This window comes from Pituophis catenifer, unplaced genomic scaffold (assembly GCF_029215685.1).
Source record: "Pituophis catenifer annectens isolate HBS135680 unplaced genomic scaffold, rPitCat1.0.hap2 SCAF_8, whole genome shotgun sequence".
Classification (NCBI taxonomy): domain Eukaryota; kingdom Metazoa; phylum Chordata; class Lepidosauria; order Squamata; family Colubridae; genus Pituophis; species Pituophis catenifer.
In genome coordinates this window covers 84,019,351-84,041,758 of record NW_027256888.1, presented here as the reverse complement: position 1 = coordinate 84,041,758, position 22,408 = coordinate 84,019,351, and the positions used below count along the sequence as shown (strand labels likewise).

At 55.6% G+C, this 22,408-nt stretch overlaps 1 protein-coding gene across 1 annotated transcript; it reads right to left on the bottom strand.

Annotated features, from left to right (window-relative positions):
• Window positions 1–7,176: 7,176 nt before the first annotated feature.
• On the bottom strand, window positions 7,177–21,366 carry EMX1 (empty spiracles homeobox 1). Its single transcript, XM_070949026.1, has 3 exons — window positions 20,970–21,366; window positions 16,904–17,088; window positions 7,177–7,344 (listed from the first exon to the last, which is right to left on the bottom strand). The coding sequence occupies exons 1-3, from the start codon at window positions 21,364–21,366 to the stop codon at window positions 7,177–7,179; spliced, it is 750 nt and encodes a 249-aa protein (XP_070805127.1).
• Window positions 21,367–22,408: the final 1,042 nt, after the last annotated feature.

Below are 22,408 nucleotides of genomic sequence, written 5' to 3'. Positions count from 1 at the left end.
TGCAGCCCTTGGGAGGGACATTGAACGTGTGAGCTCTTGGAGAGGCTGCTGGAGTCACCCTTCTTTCTGTGCTGGGCCTCCTGGATTTTTTGGCTTGCAGACTCCCACAGTGGAGAGGGACCCTCTCTGCAGTGACCCTTTCCACCGAATGCAGAGGACCTCTTTATGGGGCCAGCCGTGGGACTGAGGCCCAGCAGGGCTCTTCCCTTCCTACTGCATCCCCCCCAGGGGGAAGGTCTTGGGGTTGAAACATAAGCGGGTGAGGAGGCAGCATACTGGGGGCCAGAATGTGGGGTAGCAGCAATCAGAGCTTTAGGGGTTGGGGGGCTGAACGAGGCTGGTTCTACCCATGGCCTGCTTCCCCCCCCAACCCCTGGAATACTTGTTCTGGCTCCCCCTGAGAGGCCCCAGCCTCCCCCCCAGCCCTGTGTATCATGGCTTCTGCAGGGACCCAACAGGCAGTGCTGGTTGCAGCCTTGGGAGCCCTTCAAGGAGGGGGTTTCTCTGACTGACCCCTTCCTTGGGGGGGGCTGACCTTTGCCTGCTCCTTTAATTTTCAGAGGCCTGACCAGCACTTCCTGCTTTCCTGGGACTTTTCGACTGTCGGCTGGATGTGGCACTTGGTGTCTGAGGCCAACTGCCAAAGCCGGTTGGTTGATTGATTAGGAAAGAAAGAAAAGAAGGAAGGAAAAGAAAGAGAAAGAAAGAAAGAAAGCTTTCGCAGCCAAGTTCCACAGGAAGTGCCAGTTCAGCTCACACAGCATGCTTAATCAGACGACTGGCAGAGCCAGCGGAGTGAGTTTCTCTGCAGCATTCATTACCCTTAGCCTCCCTCCCTCCCTCCCTCCCTTTCAGTTGCTGCTGTTGTTTGGGGTCTTGTGTTGTGGAAACTCAGGTAATGAGATTAAGTGTCAGGTCAGTGTATTGGGCCAACCCTGAACATGTGAACGCAGCCCTTGTGCCTTGTGGGGGCTGGGATGGTGCCTCCGGCTAGAGCAATCCTTGCTGGTGGAAGTGGCAGGGCCAATAGGCTCCCAGCCCTCCCCGGACCCTCTTTGCACTCCCTGGACCCCTGCCCGGTTAGTCTGGGGCTGGGTGAAATTGGATTTTGTCTTCCCAAAGTATTTGGGGCAGTGGGGCGAAGCCAAGCCTCTTCAGAGTTATGGGGAGCGTCCAGACTTGTCGGTGGGGAAAGTGCCCCAAAGGGCAGCTCCTCCGAAGCCCCCCCCAAGGGGAACCAGGGTGCTCAGACCCTGCACCTCAATCTCCCACCTGGGGCTGAAGCAGGAAATGCCTCTCTCCGTTGCCTGGAGGTGGGGTGGGGGTGCAGCCTCCCCCCTTGCCCAAGGACATGTTTTGGTCGTGAAATCCAAGCCCGTCGGGAGCTTTTGCTCAGCCAGCGGGAGGGACTCCACCTTGATCTGAGCGGATTGTTTTAACAAACACCCCCGGGGGCCCCCCCGCAAGGATTCCAAGGATGCTTTTAGCGCCACTTGCTCCAAAGCCGCTGCCCCCCCCACCTTTTCCTGGGAAGAGGCCTGGAGGGCGCCTGGTTGGGTCTTTGCGCCCAGATGCCCCCCCCCCCCGGCTTCTGTCCCCCGCAACCCGCCGGCCTGGTGGCGAATTAATTGTGCCGCCGCTCCAAAAGCACAAAGGGAGCCGCGGCAGCCTTCGCGGTCCTGCCTTCCCGTAATTGGGACGCGGAGGAGAAGCAGGCAGGCTGGCTGATGCTCACCTCAGCAGCTAATAATAATGAGAGGATCCTCTCTTGTAGCTTTTAATTAGGAACTGAGTAGTTAATTGATTTGTTGGGTATGTTAATTAAGGAATAATGAGGGCTGCAATGAAACAGAAAGAGGGAGCTGAGGCTGCCCCCACCCGCGGCAGTGGAAGGTGGAGCCGGCGAGGGTCGCGGCCCTCCAAGAGCCTCCAGGGTCTGGCTTTCGGCTTCTCTATGGGGAGCAGAGGGGGCAGCCCTTTAAGCAGGACCATAGGAGGCCAGGGGATCTGCCCTGCCCTTTCTTGGGAGGGGAGAGGGTCCTCCACGTGTCCCCCTCCCTCAGAGCTGCAACACCTGGCCGGGGCACCTGCGTGGCCCGTGTTCCACAGCCAGTCCATCCCCTGGCAAAGAGGCTGGGCCCAGAGAGCTGCTGGAGGGAGCCCTGTTGCAGGAGGGGTGAGGCCAGCTGGAGGGGTGAAGCCAGCAGCTAAGGAAGGGCTGGTTTGCCACAGAATTGCCACGCCATGTGGTCTCTTGGCCGGGAAGAATCCACCCAGCCACAGATCCAAGCAATTCACCTCCAGCCTGGACAGATTGTACACACCTCCCTCTTGACTTCTGTGGGGAGTGGTCTCATCCAGGTTAAATCAGGGATCTTCAGTGGGTCTCGATCGCCAGGAAGTCATGTGTGCTGGTGTGTGTGTGTGTGTGTGTGTGTGTGTGTCAAAACTCACTTAAGGCTGTGTTGCCACTTAGCCCAGTCAGAGGCTGCGGGCAGTTCTGCTTGTGCAGTTTAAGGACTAGAATACAGGAATTAAAATGTAATTAGTGTTATTTTCATATCTTGCAACTCTAACCCCAATGAAATCCTTAGTCTAATTTCTACGGGGTCACACAAATGCATTTACTGTTGGGGGGGGGGCTGTGCTTTTGAGCAGCTGGGCAGTGGTTCAGCCCCTGAACGACGTTGCCAAGCTTTGTACTGTGAAAGCCCTCCGGGTGGGTGGCAAAACTGCTGAGGGCAGGCGCTGTCCTAGCTGGGCACGGCCCAGGGCTCAGCTGCCTTTGGCAGGGAGCCACAAGGGGTCTGCCCTGCGCCTCCCCTGCGGCCCTCGGCACCCGCACTGATCTCAATGCACCTTATGGCTCTCCTGAGCCCCCGAGCGGCCACCCATTGGCGGTGGAGGGGGGTGGCCATCGTTTGTCTTCCAGCGACCTCACGCTCCGAGCACAGATACCTCTGCCTGGGTGAGCCCACCGCAAAATGCTCAGAGGCCTTTTTTAACTTCCTCAGTAGATTTATTGATCATGACACTTTATGTAACACTTCTAAACTCTAGAATAAAAGCACACCTAAAACTGCTCATCTGCATCTGTGGCTTGGTATTTTATAGGACACCTTTATTATATTTTATTTGTTTGTTTATTAAATGTACATGCTGCCCGCCTCGCTATCTTGAGGGAGCTGTGTTCCGGAGATCTCTCCTGCCAGTGAAGGATGTTTGTAGAACATGTGTAGGTTGGATAATGAACACAATGCAAAAAAACAGCCAAGCTGAGAGAGCATCAAGGAGCCGTTTCCTCCTCCTCCTCCTCCTCCTTTGCACAACCCCCCTTCCCTTCTAGCACTGATGGTGTTACCTAGTTTGCGTCATGTAACATCTGCAGGAAAAGAAGCTCAGAGGGCGCCTCAGAACTCTCCTGGATCAGCCCAAGGTGCACCTGATCTAGTCCTGTCCCTCCTGTCAGCCCTTCTTGGGAAGCCCACCAGCAGGGCAGAAGACCACGACGGCTGTCGGATGGCAGAGGGACTCCTGCCATCGCCTTGGCCAAGAACGTGCAATAAAAGCCGCCAGAGAGGCTAGTCCTCTTGCGATGGTCCTTCTTGTGGCAACATCCTTCAGGATCCCCTTCCCGCCTCTCCCTGCCTTGGCCTCCAAAGTCAACAGGCTGCAGTGCTGCTGACCACTCTCTCTTCTCTGCCAGAGGTTGGCCCAGCCATGCCCCAAGGTCACTCCTGTCCCACACGAGGGGCACCACCCAGCTGAGAACTTGATTTGCCCCCTTCTCTAACCTGGTGCCCATTTGAGGAAAAAGGTTGAGGTGCCCCAAATACCAACCTGTGGTCACACTGGCAAATTTTGCTGAAGTGACACGTCAGGATTTATTTACTACGCGAGCCAGAGGGCTTTTCTGCCGCTTCTATCAAGGAAACGTAGCAAGCAGCTCACGGCAAATGCCAATCAAGCTCACAGACAAGAAAGGGATGCAGAAAAACACCAGCACATAATTTCAGCGCAATAATAACAGCAAATCAATATGCGAGGGGCGAAATGCCTCCATCTTCAATTCTTCCATCCTCAAATCCAGCCACTTCTGTGCAGGCCTTCTGAAGGGCAGCAGCCAGCAGGCTCACCTTAAGCTGCAGAGACGGCCTCTCCCACCAGGCTGAATTCCGGAAGAGAGGCCCACTTTGGAGTCCCCTCCTACTGTCCCTGGCAGGAAGTGGGGCTCCTGTGTGCCTTGGGTAGCTGGCCAGATGCTACCCAGTGGAATCTGGTTCTGAACCCTCATCCACACCTTTACTGCACCCAGAAGCAAGCTGGCCCTGCTGTCATAGGACAGCCTGGGATGTCCTGTTAGCACTTGGGCAGCCACCTGTTATACCAGCCAAAGGTTCTCCGTGGTCTCCAAGGGTAGTGCAGTATAGAATGAATTGTAGTAGTTAGTCAATGCACAAGGGCATGGGTCTTGTTCTGGGGGACACGCTGCTCCAAACCCTTCTGGGAGAGCAGAAGGAGCAGAGCTAACGCCCTTCTAGAATTGCTTGCCTTCCCTATTAGCTCCTCCATCTTTTCCACCTAGGTGCTTACAGCTTCCATTAAATCAGGGACCAAGATGTACAGCCGGCTGACGTCTACTTGCTGATATTGTAACTCAAAGGTCAAGTAAGGCCTCCTAGTGGTTTCCTATAGGTGCTAAATAAGGTGGAGGAAAAGGTTAAGCCCTCGAGCACCCCGTGTTGATGTGCCCCGGCCTTTGGAAGTAACCAGTCAGGAGGAATTTGCACCCCCACAGAATGGGGGCTCTAGTTCTCACCCTCACTGGTGGTCCAGAAGAAAAGTATTCTCAGCCATTGGGAGAACCAACTGGACAGGTATGGTCACAATCCCTTACGTAAGTCCTGATTCAAGAAAAGGTAAAAGAGGGGGTCCACCTATTCTCCAAAGCCCCTGAAGGGAGGACAGGAAACAACAGATGGAAACTAGTCAAGGAGAGAAGTAACCTGGAACTAAGAAATTTCTGACAGTGAGGACAATTAATCAGTAGAACAGCTTGCCACCAGAATTGCTGGGTGCTTCATCACTGGAGGCTTTTTAAGAAGAGACTGGACAGACTCTTGTCTGAAATGGTATAGGGTCTTCTTCTTGAGCAGAGAGTTGGACTAGAAGACCTCCAAGGTCCCTTCCAACTTTGGTTATTCTGCGATTAGAGTAACAACATGATTTCCGTCCCATGTCCTAAATGCATCCTGAATGGAAAGAGCCCAGCTCTGATTCTTCCAGATGCTTTGTGGCTCCGGCCCCAAAGAGAAAGGTTGGGCCATGGATGGTAGTTGCCTGGCACCTTGAATCCCAGGTGTCTTAGAGGAGAGACCATATGGAAGCCCCTTCAGACCTTCAGCAACAAGGCCCATCTCTCACCTCAGATGAAGCCAGCCCCAATCTCACCCCCTCTTCCCCAAGGACAACAGGCCCAAGCTCTTCCTGGTTAACCTTGCCAGATACCCTCTGGGCCCCAGGAGGCTCCTCCGTTTATGGCCAGAGCTGCCACATCTTCCCTCTCACCCCCCCATCTGGTTTCCACATCTGGGAGTTGACTGCCTCACAAGGGATAACCTTCGCCCCCCCCCCACCACCACCACTTGTCCTGCTCCCACAGATCCATCTCGAGGCTGGCAGGGAGACCTCCCTCTTTCTTTGTTCTAATGGGGGGTGGGCTGAGAGGCAGGCACCGCACCCCTTTCTCTGCAGGCATTGGGCTCAGCCCTCCCAGCAAAGAAGGCTCTGCAGGCCCCCTTCCTGGCTGCATCTCCAAGCGCCCAAAAGCTGCTAACGGGGCAGCTAGGCTCCTGATAGGCGCTTGCAGGGAGGTCCGCACTGCTCCCACAGAAGCCCCAGCGCTTCCTCCCTTTGCAGAGCAGGGCAGCAGGGGGTGGGACTGCACCGGAGGGCCGGTTCCTCCTTTCCCGGGTGCCTCGCAGAGTGAGGCTGGGCAGGGCGCAGCAGGGGCTCATGGCGGAGGGCTTCTGGACCAACCAACGCCTCCACAGGGCGAGCCAGCCGGGCCTCTGCTGCAGAAACTCCTGCCCGCCGAGCAAGAAGCAGCACGGTTCAGGGGCCTCGCATGGTGCTGCTGCCCCCAGCCTCCTTCAAGCAGATCCCGGGGGGGGGGCTTCCCTGAAGGGACAGAGGTAACCTAGTTATTGGGGGGGGGAAACTGCACCACGCTAGTCCCAACCCACGGATGCCAGCGGGAGGGCAGCTCCTGCCTAAAGGATTTTTGCTGACCCAAACTTTAGGATCTGATGGGCACACCAGGAACTGGAGAACAAGGCAGCTGCCAGTGGTTTGGCTTGTCCATTCCACGACCCCCGGCCCCCAGCATGCCTCTTCCTGCAGAACCTTCCTGCAGGGGGCTTCTGGGCACAGAAGAGAAAGAGTCAGGAGCCACGGCCACAACTGGAGCACATCCCAGGAAGGGAATATGCTGGCGTGGCCCAGAGGGACACCCTCATTCCCATCAGAATCCAGCAGCTTTCCTGGACCTCTGTGTCTAAAGGTTCGGGTAGCTGTCCAGAACGGAGCCAAATGCCGGGGAGACGACCAGGTCCGGTAAAGGGGCCCTTCTGCAGGTGAGCCAGCTACAACCAGGCCTTGCACTTCCAACCCAGGTTATTTTTATTCACGGCACAGCAACACACACTACAGCTGCTTGCTATCTATGACATCAGAGTATGTACACAGGCCCAGCAAATGCAGAGACACGAAATAATAAATTAAAATAAAAATGCATTCTTTTTTGTTGATTAAAAAATTATCCCACCAAAGTGCAACAAAGACGAGAGGATGGAGTACGGCGGAGGGCTTGGTGAATGGATGGATCTGTTCACACGGCTGGCGAAGGGCTTCCCTTCGTCCCTGGTGGCCCTGCCCTCCGCACTGGCTGGGCTGGGTATGTCCCACGGTTCCCCAGTCTGCCCTGTGGCAGCTAGGCAGCGGGCAAGATCGCAGGAGAGAAGGGATTTCCTAGATCATCCTTAGGTTCCCCCCGATTCCCCATGAAGGGGGCACCCCTGGTGGAGGGGAGAGCAGCTGGATCTCCATTGAGTCCTTGCTTTCCCACACGGTCCTTTTCGGCCCTGCTCGCCAGTGGCCGCCTCCTCCCGCCTCTCACTAGTCATTGGACGTGACATCAATGTCCTCCGTGTTGGACTGCTTGGTGGCAATCCTCCATCGGTTGATGTGGTGGGATCCCTTTTTCTTTTGATCCGATTCGGGACCTTCTTCTTCCAGTTTCTGCCTTTTGTATTTGGTCCTTCTGTTTTGAAACCAGACCTTCACCTGGACGAGACAGAGAGTAGAAAAGGAAAGGTAAAAAGTTAAGGCCCTCTTGGAAACTAGACTGGAGCAGTTGCAAACCTGGAGAAGCATTTTCTGATGTCCTGATTTGCACAAACGCTCACGTGCTCACGGTCTCTGAACTGAAGCGCCAGAGACCTGGTACTTATTCATTGCTGTAAGCCTATTCATCCTTCACCGCTCTCTCCAAGAGGATCAAAGTTATACCTTGAAAAGAGGCACCTAAAACCAGCCAAAAGGACCAGAACAAAAGCACAGCCGGCCACTCTGCTTTTGCCACAAGGGAGCCTTCCTCTCCTGGGGGAGCCAGGGCCCCTGGGGCCATCTTGGGAGAAGAGGCCTGAAGCAGAGTTCAGGGCTTCCAGAAGCCTCCAGTTCAGAGGGAGAAAAGCCTTAAACATGGGGCTGCCTGCCAGGAGGGGAAGGGGCTGCCTGCTTAATGCACAGGGACGAGAGCCACAGCCTCCAAAAAGTCCCATCTATCAGTAGAACAGGATTTGTCTTGCCATTTATATAAGTATAAGTGTAGAATATATGTACATGTGTCTTTGTGCATACACACACATATACAGGCACATACATACACAACCAATTTTGTTGCTCTCCACATTTCATAGCCTCTAACATCAAGATGGATTCATCCAAGTTTGGGACTTGGCAGGGAAGTGAAAGAAAAAAGGGCCTATCAGAATGCTGGTAAGAACAGCAACAGCCCACTCTGTTCATGTGCTGTGGATCAAAGTGCAAATACAAATGCAGACGGTCCCCCCACTGTCACTTATGTAGCAGAGAGGAAGTTGTGGAGACTGGCAAAGTTCACGAGAGACCAAGAGTAGATTCCTGAAGGGTGGAAATGCCTGTTGGAGCAGCAACACGAGACTTCGCACACCACCCATACTCTGGTTGATGGAAATTAAATTGACTTGGCATTAAAAGAAAAAGTCTCATGAATAACAGAGACATTTCAATAGGAAAACACACCTGTAGGTCACACAGAGGAAGTCAATGGTAACAAAGACCTGGTGAATTTTATCTAAATGTTGTCCAGAATCTGGTAGAATTTTGACCAGTTTGAGAAACTGCCCACCATGAAAGGCATGAAGGATTCCCAAGAAACTAGCTGACGTGTAAGAACAGGCGTGGTTTTGAAAATGTTTGGATCTGGGACTAAGATAACACCTCTGGCACAGATCAGACCCATCCCCAGATTTTACTGGTGTGCCTCAGCAGCTGCATCAGAAGACCCCGAGGAACGTCTTCAGGAAAACGGCAAAAGGACACAAAATTTGAGAATCCAAATGCAAACAGGCATCAAACAAAGAAGGAACTCTAGAAAGAAATGACTTTTGTAGGGCTTGGTTGACATCCATGGCAATTCTGCATCATTCTATTCTTCTAACTCGACTGGCCTCTCTTAGGCATCCCGCTTGTAATGGCTGCGGAGACCCTCAACATCCCTTTCCAGCCTTGGGGTTTCCTGGCTGCCATTTTGAAATCCCCCTGGGGAGTCTTGCATGAATGTGCCCCAAAGAGCCATTTTGGTCCCCAACATACAAAGTTCTTGCAAGTTTGTTGGCCATGGAGCCCCACACAGACGCTCCTGGTGGCTCCAATTGTTCTAGGAAGCTCTGCTGGCTGATACACACACACACACACACACACACACACACACACACACACACACACACAAACAGAGGATTCTCTTTTCTGCCTAACTCTAAAGGTATTGTTGGAAGAAATGTCCATCTGGGTTCAGTTCCAAGTGGGGAAAAAGACATTGGAAATATGGAGACTACTTGGAAAGATGGTTTAATGGTGAACAAGAATCACATGGCTTGAGTTCCTGAGTAGAAAAAAAGGGGCAAGATGCTGAGAGTGACTTGGTTTTATGCCCTCTGTTGTGCCCCACCTCAGAATTTTTTGTTCCTGTATAAGAAATGTACCCTGATTGGTTGTGAGACTCCCAGGGGACGGGGGTCTTAGCTAACTTTGTAGGCTGTCTCCCAAGCTTGCTTGAGTCTTGCCATGTGGTGAGTTTCTGTTGCTAGATGGGTCCTATTGTGTTGCAGATGTTGATCCATTGACAAACATGGGGGGAAATGAATGAGCTCAGCTGAAGCCTTAATGGCCCATTGACAAAGATGGGGGGGACAGGGAGCTGCATTGTCATTAAAACATGTTTCTCCATTTCTCATCCAGGGAAATATAATATTCTGCCTTTTTAATATTTCCTAAAATATTTCATTCTTCTAGGAGAGGGATGAGTGCTAACTTCCTACAGTATGAGAGCTGCTGCAGGGAGACTTACGGCCAGCCATCTTGCTCAGGAACATACCTGATTTTTGTGGCAGCTGCATGGTTCCTCCTACAGATGGGCTCCAAAGCATGCAGAGGACCTGGGGGGGGGGTCCCCACCACTCTAATCCGACTCTCTCCCTGTGGAAAATCTTGCCCTGGAAGATTGGCGTGGCCCCTCCCAGGCATCCTTTTCGCAGGCCTGTGCCAGTCACACGTGGAAGTGTCTTTGGTGCCCTCAGGTGGCCAAACCCATCAAGAGAAACAGAGATGCCTCTTGCCTGCATGCCAGGCTTCAGTTTCAACATTGGCAGAGCCAGAAGGGCCGTCGGGGCCTCCCCTTGCCACAGGCAGGTGTGAGGGGCCTGGAAATGCCTGAGGCCTTTCATGCAGAGAAGATGTGGAAGAAAGACAGGTTTCTCCCCACCCAAATGCCAGAATGGGGGCATAACTGAATGAAACGTCATCAGAGTCAAACTGGAAGTTTCCTTCTTACGGTGGACTCTTCCCTGAGGGCCCCTCTTGCAGATGCTTCGGAAGAGAGATTCTCGGAGGGGCTGCAGTTAGAGACGACTGCCGGGGCCCAAGAAAACATTGATAGACACTATTAAGCATCTCCCTATTTTTAAAAGACAACGGATTTTGCAGGACAGGAATCCTGCTTCAATTTCCATTTCAAATCCCAAGTTTATTTTCAAGGCATCCTCAGAGGGATCCAGTACTCAAGGGGCTCTGGTGCCCACACGGTCAACATACATGAAAAGGAGGCAGAATTTCAGCCACACACACAATTGCAGCATATCTGGATGTTTTGACACACCCTCCCATGGGTGATCTCACTCCTAGCCCAAGATCACTCATCCCAGCCGGACCCACTGATCATCTCCCCCCAACAGGCATTTCTCGCCAGAGTTCTGGAGCCTATTCTGGAGTTTAAATAACAACCAACACGAACATATCACAAAAATATGGAACACCCTATCAACAGCAATGAATGTACCGAACCGAATGGCAATGAAAGCTTTCCACATAAAAATTCTACTCCAATTATTTTCGTTCTGATAGATAATTTAAATGCTGGTACAATAAAGGTTTGCATTGTGTTGTTTTCTTTAATGAACTCGGAATTCTCACTGGAGGCGCATTTGACCAAGGCCTGGCTCTCTGCAGAAGGCTCAGAGGCTGGGAAGGAAAGGAGGAAGGAAAGAGGAGAGGATGACTGGAAGCAAAGGGGCTGGACTCAGTTCGAATGATGATGGGGGAGGGGGGCGACCTTGGGGGACCTCAGGATTAGCCTTGGGCAGATCATCCTGGAGGATGTGGTCCCCAGGAGTTAATTGTGACAATGGCAGATAATACAGGTAGTCCTTGACTTGTGACCAAAATTGAGCTCACAATTTCTAAGCAAGATAGTTGTTCAGTGAGTTTTACCCCATTTTACGACCTTGTAAATCACTGAATCACTTCAGTTGTTAAGTTAGTAACCTGGTTGTTAAGTTAATTTGGCTTCCCCATTGACTCTGCTTTTCAGAAGGTCACCAAAGGCGGTCACGTTACTGTGGGATGATCTACTGTCATAAATAGGAATCAGTTGCCAAGCGTCCAAATTTTGATCATGTGATCATGGGAATGCTGCAACAGTCGTAAGTGTGAAAAATGGTCATAAGTCACCTTTTTTTCAGTGCTGTCAGAACAGTGACTAAATGAACTGTTGTAAATGGAGGACTATTTCTACATCATTTTATTCTGTTGTCTATCATTTAATCCCCAGTGGAGTTTCTTCACTCCTCTGACTTGTTTTGGGAGGAGGAAGAAGATGCCAATGAAATAAGGGACCCTCCTAGTCTGCTCCAAAAATTCTTGGATAAACCGCAGTGAGTCAACCTGTGCCTAAGGGGGGAAAAGACGGAAAAAGAAGGAAAAAGGCGGCAGGGCTGGACCTGGACGAGTCCCTGCTGGTGGAGCTCTGGGGGGGGGGGACGCTGGGAATGGTACTCTGTGACAGCCCTGCAGAAAGCAATTTCCCTCCCCAGCTCAGAGCAGTCTACCCAGAAGCCAGACATGTCCAAAGCACCAGCCACAAAGCTCCCTGTGGCAGAGTGCTAAGGGACAAATTGGGAAGAATTGCACTTTTTTGTTTTTGCAAAGAAAAGGGTAAAGGTGAAGGAAGGTTTTCTTTTGAGGGCTCCTGGGTGCTCTCTGAGCTTACTGATTTTCTTGCAGAGGTTTCATGATCCTAACTGGGTAACATCATCGGAATGAACCGCTGCAAGAAAGCCAGCAAGCTCAGAGAGCACCCAGGAGCCACAAACGTTCTCCTTTATAGAGTTTCTTTTCCTGGCATTGGTCAAAAGGTTGTTTTCTATTTGTTTTCACCATAAATGACCTCTGTTTTTATTGATTTATTTTTTATTGAAAAAGTTTTACAAATACAAATTTTCCCATTTCCCCCCCCTTTCCCTCCCTAACCCTCCCCTCCTCCCATGACTTCCCCAAGATCAAATCCAAATCCAAATCATTTTATATCGTATCATACTTTACCACCCTTCTATTCTCCCCCCTGTGTACTATACATTTCTACACAACATTCAACTAAAAGCTATCTGGTACTTCCTAGTTTGGTATTTATTCTGCACATAATCTATCATAATGACCTCTGTTTTTAAATGGTTACGCTCCGCTCTCCGCTCCATTCTAAGTACCCATTAAATTACCTTTAAAAAAACCTACGGAATTGCCAGTTTCTGTTTTCACATTTTACTTCCCTTAATGGTCACCAGCAAAGCGGCACTGGGGGTTCCGGGCTGCTGCACAGCTCTTCCTCCGTCAGGGAGGACCGAAGGGAAGACTGCCTGCGGGTCAACTACGGCTCTGCGGCTCTCATTTTCCCTTCAGTAATAAGGGAACGTTACTCCCTGAGGGAGGCAGGGAAGGAGGAAATAGGAGGATTTTCTGGTACAAAGTTTCCTTTAAAAGGTTTCCAAATCAGCCTGATCAGCCCCCCCCCCTTAATAGAAAGCACAGGGCTCTCAACCCCAGATGAAAACTGTTGTACCTCACCATATTCCTTGGTCCATCCAAGGAGACTTCCCTGCCCCAGGAACTCAGCATACAGGTGAACCCCCCCCTCCCTCCCTCCCTCTTCTTTGATTAAAAAAAAGCAGATAAATTTTGTGCATAAAGCAATAAAAGAAACAAGAAGCCTGACAAAAACCTTTTCTTATAAAAAAACAAATATTGCCTTTGTTCCCTTCCAGAATGCTTTGGGCCTATCTGCACATGAATACACAGACACGCCCACAGGTGGGTGTCTTGAGATCAGAAATAAGCAATCCAGAGGCTGAGGATCGCATCGACCTCCAAAACCTCTTTTGAGTGAGTCTGCTCCCCCACAACCCTGTGACTGAAATGGGAAGGAAAATCTGTGGTCCAGTTTCCAGCCAATTTCTGAGAGGGAGCAGATAAGTCAAATTGAGCCTTAGTGCAACTAAGCTGGTCGGAGGAGATGTAAAATTCGAGCCCCAGAAAGCTTGATTGCTCCCCCCCCCCCCAGCGTTGTGTATGTGCGACACAGAACGCTCTGCAGTCCTTGGACCTAAGAAGCACCGCTGGAGTCTAACCCTCCCCCCCCACACAACATCTGCCAATCTTGGCCTCGTCGGAAAATAAATGCTCAGCTCTGTGAACCAGGATGATAATTGAGGCGTATCCTGCATTTTTTAAAAAAGCGAGCGAGAAATACCTAAACGAACAGAGTGTTGCATCCTTTGATTTCCTGGGGATCTTTCCCCGGCCTTGCCCCCCCCTCCCCTCCCCTCCAGACCCAGAGCCTCGTGTTCTTCCCCGGCCTCCGAAGGGGTCACTTCCTCCAGAGGAAAAGCTCAAAGACCTTTCAATGGGGGCCGTTTGTTTTGAAACCCAACTCTTGTTACTTACACCATTTGCCCAAAACACACCTGCTTACTCCAGCCGCGCTTACCGCCAGGGGGACGCGGATCACCTTACACCCCCACCCCCCACCCCGGTGGAGCCACCGCCGGACTCCCAACCAGGCGCACCTTTGGGGAGAATTTCTGCTCTTCTCGGCCGCTCTCCGGTCAGCTTTTACACAGCGAGGCAGTTTATTCGGCTCCGGACAAAGGAGCCCCTTCCGCCGGACGCTGCGAAACCCCTCAGCGGGTCCCCAGAAATGTCCGCTCACCCTGGACCCTTCTGACAGGCTGCTGAACCCCCCCCCCAAGTCTTCTGAGGAGACCAAGGCGGGTTTCTTTGACGGGGGCAAAGGGAGGGTCTCCCTGAATCTGGGCAAGAATAAGAGTTGGGTGGAGGGGCCGCGGGGAGCCCCTGGCCGCCTCCTGAAGACAAAGGGGCGGGAATGCGAGGTGGGTCTTCTTTTCCCAAAGCAGGTGGGGAAGGAGCACAGAACGAAAGCCCAGTTAGGCTCCTCCGCACAGGACAGTTTATGATGACATTCATCTGCTGGTCTCCGGCGACTTCCGTTGTGCGGAAAAGGGTCCCCAAGGGCCACTCCTCCTTCAGCCCTTGCACCTCCTCACCTCACAAGACACCGCAAGCAGCCCCTTTTTCTAAGGGGTTCCTAAACCACGGCAGGCCATTGCGGACTTGACAAACAGCAAAGGCACCCCAGAAACCCTGCCGGCCTCCCAATAATGGCACCTAGGGCATCTGGTGCCAGCATGAATTTTCCTCTGCCACAGTGTTTGTATAAGGGCGCCGTCACACAAGCGTTGTCATCCACGCCCCTCGTGCCGCATACATACACGGATCTCCAGGAAACTTACCCTACAGCCCCCTTTCCCACGTAGGCGCCGTATGCACCCAAGTACCCATCATGCTGCTCCATTCCAGAGAAAGCAATATGGGTATTGAGTGAAGAAAGCGAGTCGGTAAAAGTGAGACAGAAAATTATGCCGAAAAAGAAAAGCAACTGCAGCTACATCTAGATTAATACGAAGTCCTCAAATACCCCTTGGTAGCTTCCTATCCTGGCAAAACCTCCTCCTCCTTCCAGGGGTCCGATGCCCCGCTTGGATCCCCCATTTGGTCCTCCGCTCCGTCTCCCCCAAACTTCTCCTCCTCTGGAGCGGCTCAGCGCCGCCCCGCTCCCAACCTTTCCCCCTCGCCCCTTGCCGGCCTCTGCCTTCCTCCCTGTCTCTTCCCTTGTTTTCTCTCGGTGACCTAACCCTCCGGAAACCTCTTTGGCCCAGATCACTCGCTTTGCAGTCAAAATAATATTCCATTACTCGGTCCAATCCCTTTTATCTCCCATATCCAAGCCTCCAGTATTTATTCTGTTTCTGCTTAACCCTCCCTTCCAGCTTTTATTGATGTCTCATATTTAGAAAAAGGGCCTGGGGTACCTTCTGATCCACCCCCGTTTTCACAACCCTTCACTCCTCCCGCGAACAACCGCGAGGATTCCACCCGAACCTTCTCCAGCTATTTCCCCTGTTTGGAGAACACGCCAGCAAGGCATCTGCCGTCCTCTCCTGCCTCCGGCTGCTGTTTTCGTGCAACCTGCCATTGCTCGCTCCGTTTTCCCTGCTAAACAACTTTGGTTTCCCAGGTAGTGAATTGCTAATTCCTCGCTGTACTCACTGCAGGTCCTTCAACAAGTTCACCTCATCTGCGTGCAGAAATACGTGCACAATTCGTGTCTCCAACCACGAGCGTCTTAATTCCACCACAAGAGTTTCGTCTGCATTTATCTGTAATTACACGAAAGAATGACGGGGACACCAAACACCTCCGTCTGGGCACCGAACCCTTCGCGAGCTTCTCCTTTAGCCGCGCACCCGCACGCTTCTCTTCCACCGTCTCTCTCTCAGCAGCAACCTCCAGCTCCGTAGTGGTGCAAAAGGGTTCGCGACGGAAGCCTGCTCCATTTAGCGACGGGGTTTTGTCGCAATCCACAAGTTTCGCACAAATTGTGTTTTTCACATTCCTGCATTTCCCAGCAACCCGCTGAACAGCAAATTCGGCTCTGCGCCACCTGTTTTCCCGCTTTCCCCCCTCCTGCGTCTTGGGCAGAATTCTTCCAAACACCCTCCGGGACACATCCCGCCTCCCCCTGGCTTCTGCCTTCCGTCCTGCTCCCTTTCCAGGTGCGCAGGGAACCGATAATAGCATTCTCTCCCCCCACCCACCCACCCACCCAATTGTCAGCCATGGTTGCAGACGTCCCTCTTTCCAGTCACACCATCTAAACCTGCAGTTACCATTTTTCAATGTTCTCACCATATTTATAACTTGCTGCTCTGGGGTTTTCCCCCCTTGGACAGTAGCCATACCAAAGATTTTTCCCTTTTTGCCACTTTCTGGCATCTCAGCAACAGTCCCGTCCGTGTTTCTAGTTATTCCTTTCAACGCTCCTCGCTTCAGTTTCATCCCGAACCATTTTGTAACTTTTATTTTGTTTCCGGAGTCTCCCTGCTGTAGCCTCTTCGCCCAAGCCAATGTTTACATCTGCACACACGTGAACGCATCCACACGCGATGACACACAGCTGTTCTCCACCTCTGTGGGAAACATAACTGGGGATCTACGGGCTCCAACTTTTCCCTCCAAACGGGGCGCTCCTCCTGCCGTGACTCCGCCAAGGGCTGGGAAAGGCCCCCGAGAGGGGACTGACGGCAAGGACGGCATCAACTTAAAATACCCAAGAGAAGGTTTCTAGTTCACACCTCGGTTTTCAGAGAAATATGCTCAGATCTACACAGTTTTTGTACACTGCTGGTGAGTCTGGCAGGAACCAGAAAAAGTTTGAAGAGGCAAGGTCCGTTCTGAGGCCAGAAAAGTTAAATCAGCCACCCTGCTCCCCACCTTGTCTCATCTATGAATTCACTAGCGAAATTGACCTTAACGAGTTGGGTTATTTCAAAAGTGTACAGGAAAGGAAGGCTTTAGAATGACTGATAGTTTAGTCATTCTGGTTCACTGGCGGTTGTGAGGAGTCAAATGTTCAGAGGATAACTTTATCAGGTCTCAGGAAGCAAGCGATTAAGGCTGAATGCTGCACAGAATGACAGCAGCAACAGCATAAGGGAAGAGGGCGGCCACTTCCACGCGGGGCAACCGGCGGCGGTCTCCCTCGCAGCTTCAGTCTTTGGAGAAAACGGACCTTCCCGGCCTCCCATTTCTCTCACCTCCTTGGCCTTCGCTGGTGCTGCCTCGCACTGAAGGGCCCTGTGCCCCCCGCCCCCCCCCGTACCGCGCCACGGCCCACCTGGGTCTCGGAGAGGCTGAGGCTGCCGGCCAATTGCTTGCGCTCGGCGCCCACCACGTAGTGGTTCTTCTCGAAGGCGCGTTCCAGCCGCAGCAGCTGCGAGGGCGAGAAGGCGGTGCGGATTCGCTTCGGCTTCCGGGCGAAGGGCCCGTGCAAGAGCAGGTTCTCCTGGGACACCTCGCCGCCTGCGGAGGGAAAGCAGCAGGTCAGCGCCCGCCGCCCAGGATCAACCCCGTCAGACCCTTCGGCGACCCCGGACGAAGCTGCTACACGGGCGCCCGCGGGCCTCCGTACTCTCAGGAGCCGGGTGACCCCATTCCAATCCCCCTCCAGCCGCCACTCCTTGCGGGACAGGCAAACGCGGGATTCAGGCGGGACGCGGGTCCTAGGCGGTTGCTGCCCCCTTCCGAAGGGCCGAAACAGGGGCAGAAGGGGAGGCAGCACCCAGGTGTGAGAGTTCCGCGTTTCAGCCCACCCTCCGCCCTTACTTCCCGTTCGGCGGAGGGGCAGGAGATGGGAATCCTGGGGCGACCAAAAGCTGGCTCTAGATCAGAAACCAGGCGCCCCCCCTTTGTTGCAATTCCCCGGGACCCGAGGCGGCCACAAAGCAAGGTGCCCTTGCCCCGAGCGCTTTTTCCTCAGAGCTTTCGGCTGGTCTTCCCCAAAAGCAATTCGACAACCGTGTGGAGTGACTAGGAGGCCTACCTTGTCAGGACCTTGTGAAGGAAAGAGCCAACATTTACACGGAGAAAGGGCTGTGGGAAGGGAACGGCGGAGCCCAGTTCTGGGGGATGTGTGTGTGAAAGGGAGGGTCGATACCAACCCTCCGGGGTCCTGAACTAGGCTGAGCTGCGGCTGCCTTTGGTGGCCAGGACAAGCTCTCCCCTCTCTTTAGGGCGCGGGAGGAGCCGGGAAAGAGATGGAAGGGCTACCGTTTGAAGCGTTCTCCTTTCCCTGGCCGAACACTTCGCCCCCCCCCCCGCCCATTTTGAGGAAGGCAAACAAGGGGTCACCAGGCGAGATCTGTCCTGGCAAGTGGCTCGGTCTTGCGTGGGGCAACCTCCCCAAAGTAGCAATAGCACTTAGATTTATACACCGCTTTACCGTGCTTTACAGGCCTCTCTGAGCAGTTTACAGTCAGCATTTTGCCCCCAACAATCTGGGTCCTCATTTTACCCACCTCCGAAGGAGGGAAGGCTGAGTCCACCTAAGTAAGGGAGTGGCTGAATTTATGCCCCCACCCCACAGGCTGTGCTCGCGCAAGGGCTGGAGGGGAGCGGTTCCACAAGCCTGGCCTCCGGTTTGGGTTTGCACAAAGACCCTGCAAGGCCTGGAAATGACCGGGTTCAGCGCTGCGAAGCGCCCTTCGGCTCAGGCGTCCTTTCCTGCTTTAAGAGCCCGATTTGGAAAGCAGTATCTCCAGCCCTCGGCTCCCCACCGTTGGAAAGCTGGCTTCGGCCTTGCTCTCAACGCGTTTTCTCCCCCGAGCTAGTACTACTCCGAAGAGAAGTGCGGACGGAGCTGGTAATTCTGGGCGAGTGGCGCTCTCTCCCTCTGCCTAGCGCAGCCCCGCGTTCTGCCTTCCGCCGAGAAAGACGGGGGCTCCAAAAGCCTCTTGCCCCGCCCGGGACTTGCAGGAAGCTCGGCCGCGGGACAGGTGGACTTCCCCGGGACCGGCTCTTGGCTGGGGTGGGCGAGGTCCGCCTCCTTCTCCGAGGACCCGCCAAGCAGGCCAGGCGAGAATCGCTTTCTCGGTCCGAAACCGGTGAGCGCGGCGGAGGCCGAGCCCGCGCAGGCTACCTCCAAGTCTGTTCCGAGCGGCTGGCTTGCAGGAGGGGAGGCCGAACCCGCAGGAGGCTCTCCGGGAAGCCGAGCGAAGAAGCTTCCTCCAGGAGGGCACTTGGGGAGGGCCGCGCACAACGGGCAAGGGGGCCGGGTGGGTACAACGGCAACGAAAAGGGGAAGGGAAGGGCGGGAAAGCAGAGCCTCCCTTCGTCCACGCCCGGCACCCCCTCGGACTGGCTGGCATTTTGGGAGCATTCCCTCGGCCCGCCTTTGCCCCTTCCCCGGACCGCGGCGGGGAGAGCTCCCCTGCTCTGCCCTCCTGGCCGACGAAGAGAGGCCTTGAACGGGCGCTTCTTCCAGGCCGTGGCCGAGCAGCTTCCCGGGAAAACCCGAGGCGACCTGGCTCCAGCGACCTTGTGTGTGTGTGTGTGTGTGTGTGTGTAGGGCCCGAAGGGGGGCTAGTGCCAGGCTCTGCTCGCCGCCGCCGGTTCCGCTGGTAGGCCATAAAGAGGGAGCCGGACGCGGCCGGAGAGGCTTCCCGGCCCTGCGAGCCTCGAACTCGTTTCCAAGCTTCTCCTTTACCCACGGGAGCGTCCCGCGGGCTTTGGGGTTGCCGTGCTACGTTTCCCTGCAACCATTTTACCTTCTTCAGAAAGAGCCGAACTGCGGCTGGAATGAAGGCCCCGCACCGCCTGCTGTTCGCCGATACCAACGAGGCTTTCCGGGCGGAAAGTCCGGCGTGCCTGGGCCGGCCTTCCCTGCGGGCCGTGAGAGCCGCTCTTCTCCTGGGTTGTGCCTGCGGAGCCTTCCCAGCAACCAAGAGAGTCTCCTCTCGGAAGGAAGGAAGGAAGGAAGGAAGGAAGGAAGGAAGGAAGGAAGGAAAGGAAGGAAGGAAGGAAGGAAGGAAGGAAGGAAGGAAGGAAGGAAAGGAAGGAAGGAAAGGAAGGAAGGAAGGAAGGAAAGGAAGGAAGGAAGGAAGGAAGGAAGGAAGGAAGGAAGGAAGGAAGGAAGGAAGTGCAAGGGAGAATTCCTGGCGGAGTTCAGGCTGCCGTTCTTTAAAACGAGACGGACGGATCGGCGCCCGTTTCCGCTAGGATGTAGGGGAGCCGCCCCGGGGCCGCCGGATCTCTCCTTCAGACCACCGGAAAACTATAACGAGCCTCTGTTCGGGAAAAAGGCTTCCTGGAATCGCAAACCTTCCTGGAAGGAAAGCGGCCTTTCTCCACGACCATCAAGGACCCGTCTGCGCTCGCCGGTGGTCCCTTTCCCCGCCCTCGCGGGGTCGGAACCCGGCGGATCGCAAGAATCGGCTGTGATTCCTCAGCGCCCATTTGAAATCGGAATCTTCCCCATACTCAGAATGTTGTATCTACCGCCTCATCTCCCAAGCCAGCGCAGCCCCCAACCGAGGCCGGGGAAGGACCAGACAATTCTCCGCCGCGAAGAGTATTTGAACGGATCTCCACGGATTTTGCTCGGATCCAGATCGCTCCGTTGCGGGGCGCCGAAGCAGCCGTGGCTCCTTCTCCTTACCGGGTGCTGTTCTTCCCCGCCGGAGCAGGGATTGCGGGGCTCAGCAAAGAGGCGGCGGGGAGGGCCTTCCCTGCCGCTGGGCGACCTCACCGAGCCCCCCTGCACCTCCCTCCTAAACGATCTCAGCGGAAGAGATGTCTGAACAGCGGGCCTTCTCGGGTCGAAGGAGGGCAAAGCGAGCAGTTGGCGGGACGACAGGACCGGCTGGGGTTGCCTCCTGAACCCGCGGCTGCTCCTGCCGCTACAGAACTCCCGGGGTTGGGGTGGACTTCGGAAGAGGGTTCAAAGGGCGCCATCGCTGCCGGCCAGGGGCGCCTTGGGGGGGTCTGGATCGCAACGCCCCTCCCGCGGGCACCGAGGGCCGTGCCGGTCGCCACAGGCCCGTAAGGGAGAGAGGTAGCTGTGCCAAGCCATCTCAAAGGCCGCGGCTGCCTTGATGGCATCAGAAACACGGCCCAGCCTTTATCAAAGTCCCGCTGGGCCCCTGACCGGTGGGAAAAGGCGCTGCCTCTGGCCAGCGGGAACTTCTCCCGCCGCCTGGCCGCCCCGGGATCGCGATTCGCTTCCCCTCCATGCCGGGCGGGCTCGGCTGCCACCTGGCACAGCTTTGACCCACCGCGAACTCCAGGCCGGGCTTCGGCCGGGCGGTTACGGTCACTCCATGCGCTGCTCCGAAGCGCCAAAGCCGGCGCTGAAGGGCCCCGAGCGCGTGCCCTCTGCTCCCCGGAGGCGGCCGCGCTTGGCTTACCTTGGAAGCGGTGCCCGAAGAAACGGTTCCGCAGCACCCAGGGATAGAAGTTGAGCGGGTCGCGCGGCTGCGGGCCGAAGAAAGGGTGCGGGGAGGGAGGCAGGTGCGAGGAGCCCAGCTGCGGCGGGTGGACGGCCAGGGCAGGCGGGTGGCTCACGGCCTCCGGGAAGAGCAGCTCCGGGCCGCCGTAGAGCGAACGCCCGGCGGCGGCCGAGCCCTGGAAGCCGTGCGCGAAGGCCTCGACGGCGGCGCTGGCCGGATATCCGAGGGCGGCGGCAGCGGCGGCGGCGGCAGCGACGGGACGGAGAGAATCCTCTGCCAGCGGGTGGCTATTGTCTTTGCCCACCAGGGACTCGATCGTGAAGCAGCGCTTGGCCGCCGCCGCGGGCTGGAACATGGCTCAGGGCCGGGCGAGGGCGGCGCTCAGGCGGACCCGGGCGCGGGAACACCAGGGAGCCACGTCGGGCTCGGCGCGCAACCGGCCCGATCCGGCAGCAGATCCGGGCGCGCTGGACCGGGCAGGGCGCGGCGGCTCTGGGGAGGTGGCAGCCGCACTCCCACCCGTGGTTCACCCGCGCGCCCGCCTCCCACCCCATCCACCCGGTGCGCAGTGGGCGCGCTCCTTGGCTAGTCGTCCAGATAAGCCGGGTACCTGCGGCCCGCCCCTCTGATTGGCCAGGTTCACCTGCCCCGGGGTTGGGGAGGGCACGTGGGAAAGGCGGAGGGAGGGAGGCGGAGGGGAGGAGGCAGCGGGGTCGCCGCCAAAAGGCGGACTGGAGCGCCCGGGAGGCTGCGCTGAGCTCCGGATCCGCCCCCGCTGCCCCGCCCTCCCGCTTGCCAGAAGGAAGGCAGGCAGGCGGGCGGCGAGAGTGAGCGCGCGAGCCAGAGGGAGGGATCGGCTGGCCGCCCGGGCTCTTCGTAGCCAGTCCCCCGGCCCAGACTAGGAGAGGGCAGGCCCGGTCGCCGCCCGGTCCAGGAGAACGGCGGCTCCCGAAGCCGAAAACCCCTGGGCGGCTCCCCGGGCCTTGAGGCCACCAGGACCTTCTCCAAGCCCCGACGGAGCTCCCCCCCCACGTCGGCTTTCGCGCAGTTTCTGGAAGGGTTGGAGCAGCTGTGTGGGTCACCAGCCAAGCCGGAGCCAGCGAAGGCCCCTCCAAGGTTCGCAGCGGCGCTGCCGGAGAGAACGGCCGCCTCGGTCCCTCTCCGAAGACCTGAGGCCCTCCAATCCCAGACAGCGCCTCGAAGGAGTTTGGGGCGCAGGCTAGCTGGCTGGTAAGTAGCCCCGGCCATGGCTCCCGGGGAGGCTCCCGTCGTGGCCTTTGGTGGAGCCTGGAAGGGCCCGATTCTTGCCTGCTCAGCTCCTCGCTGGCCTCCCGAGGGTGGTGGAGGAAGCCGCGCCTTGTGACCGCGGGGAAGGATCCCCGTTCCTCAAAACATGG

Excerpts from the sequence above, each read along its gene's own strand:
- EMX1 (XM_070949026.1), bottom strand. The coding sequence starts at position 21,366 with ATGTTCCAGCCCGCGGCGGCGGCCAAGCGCTGCTTCACGATCGAGTCC. Across the intron at positions 17,089-20,969 it reads CTTCGGGCACCGCTTCCAAG|GCGGCGAGGTGTCCCAGGAG; the intron begins GTAAGCCAAGCG and ends TTCCCTCCGCAG. Across the intron at positions 7,345-16,903 it reads TCAGCCTCTCCGAGACCCAG|GTGAAGGTCTGGTTTCAAAA; the intron begins GTGGGCCGTGGC and ends TGTCTCGTCCAG.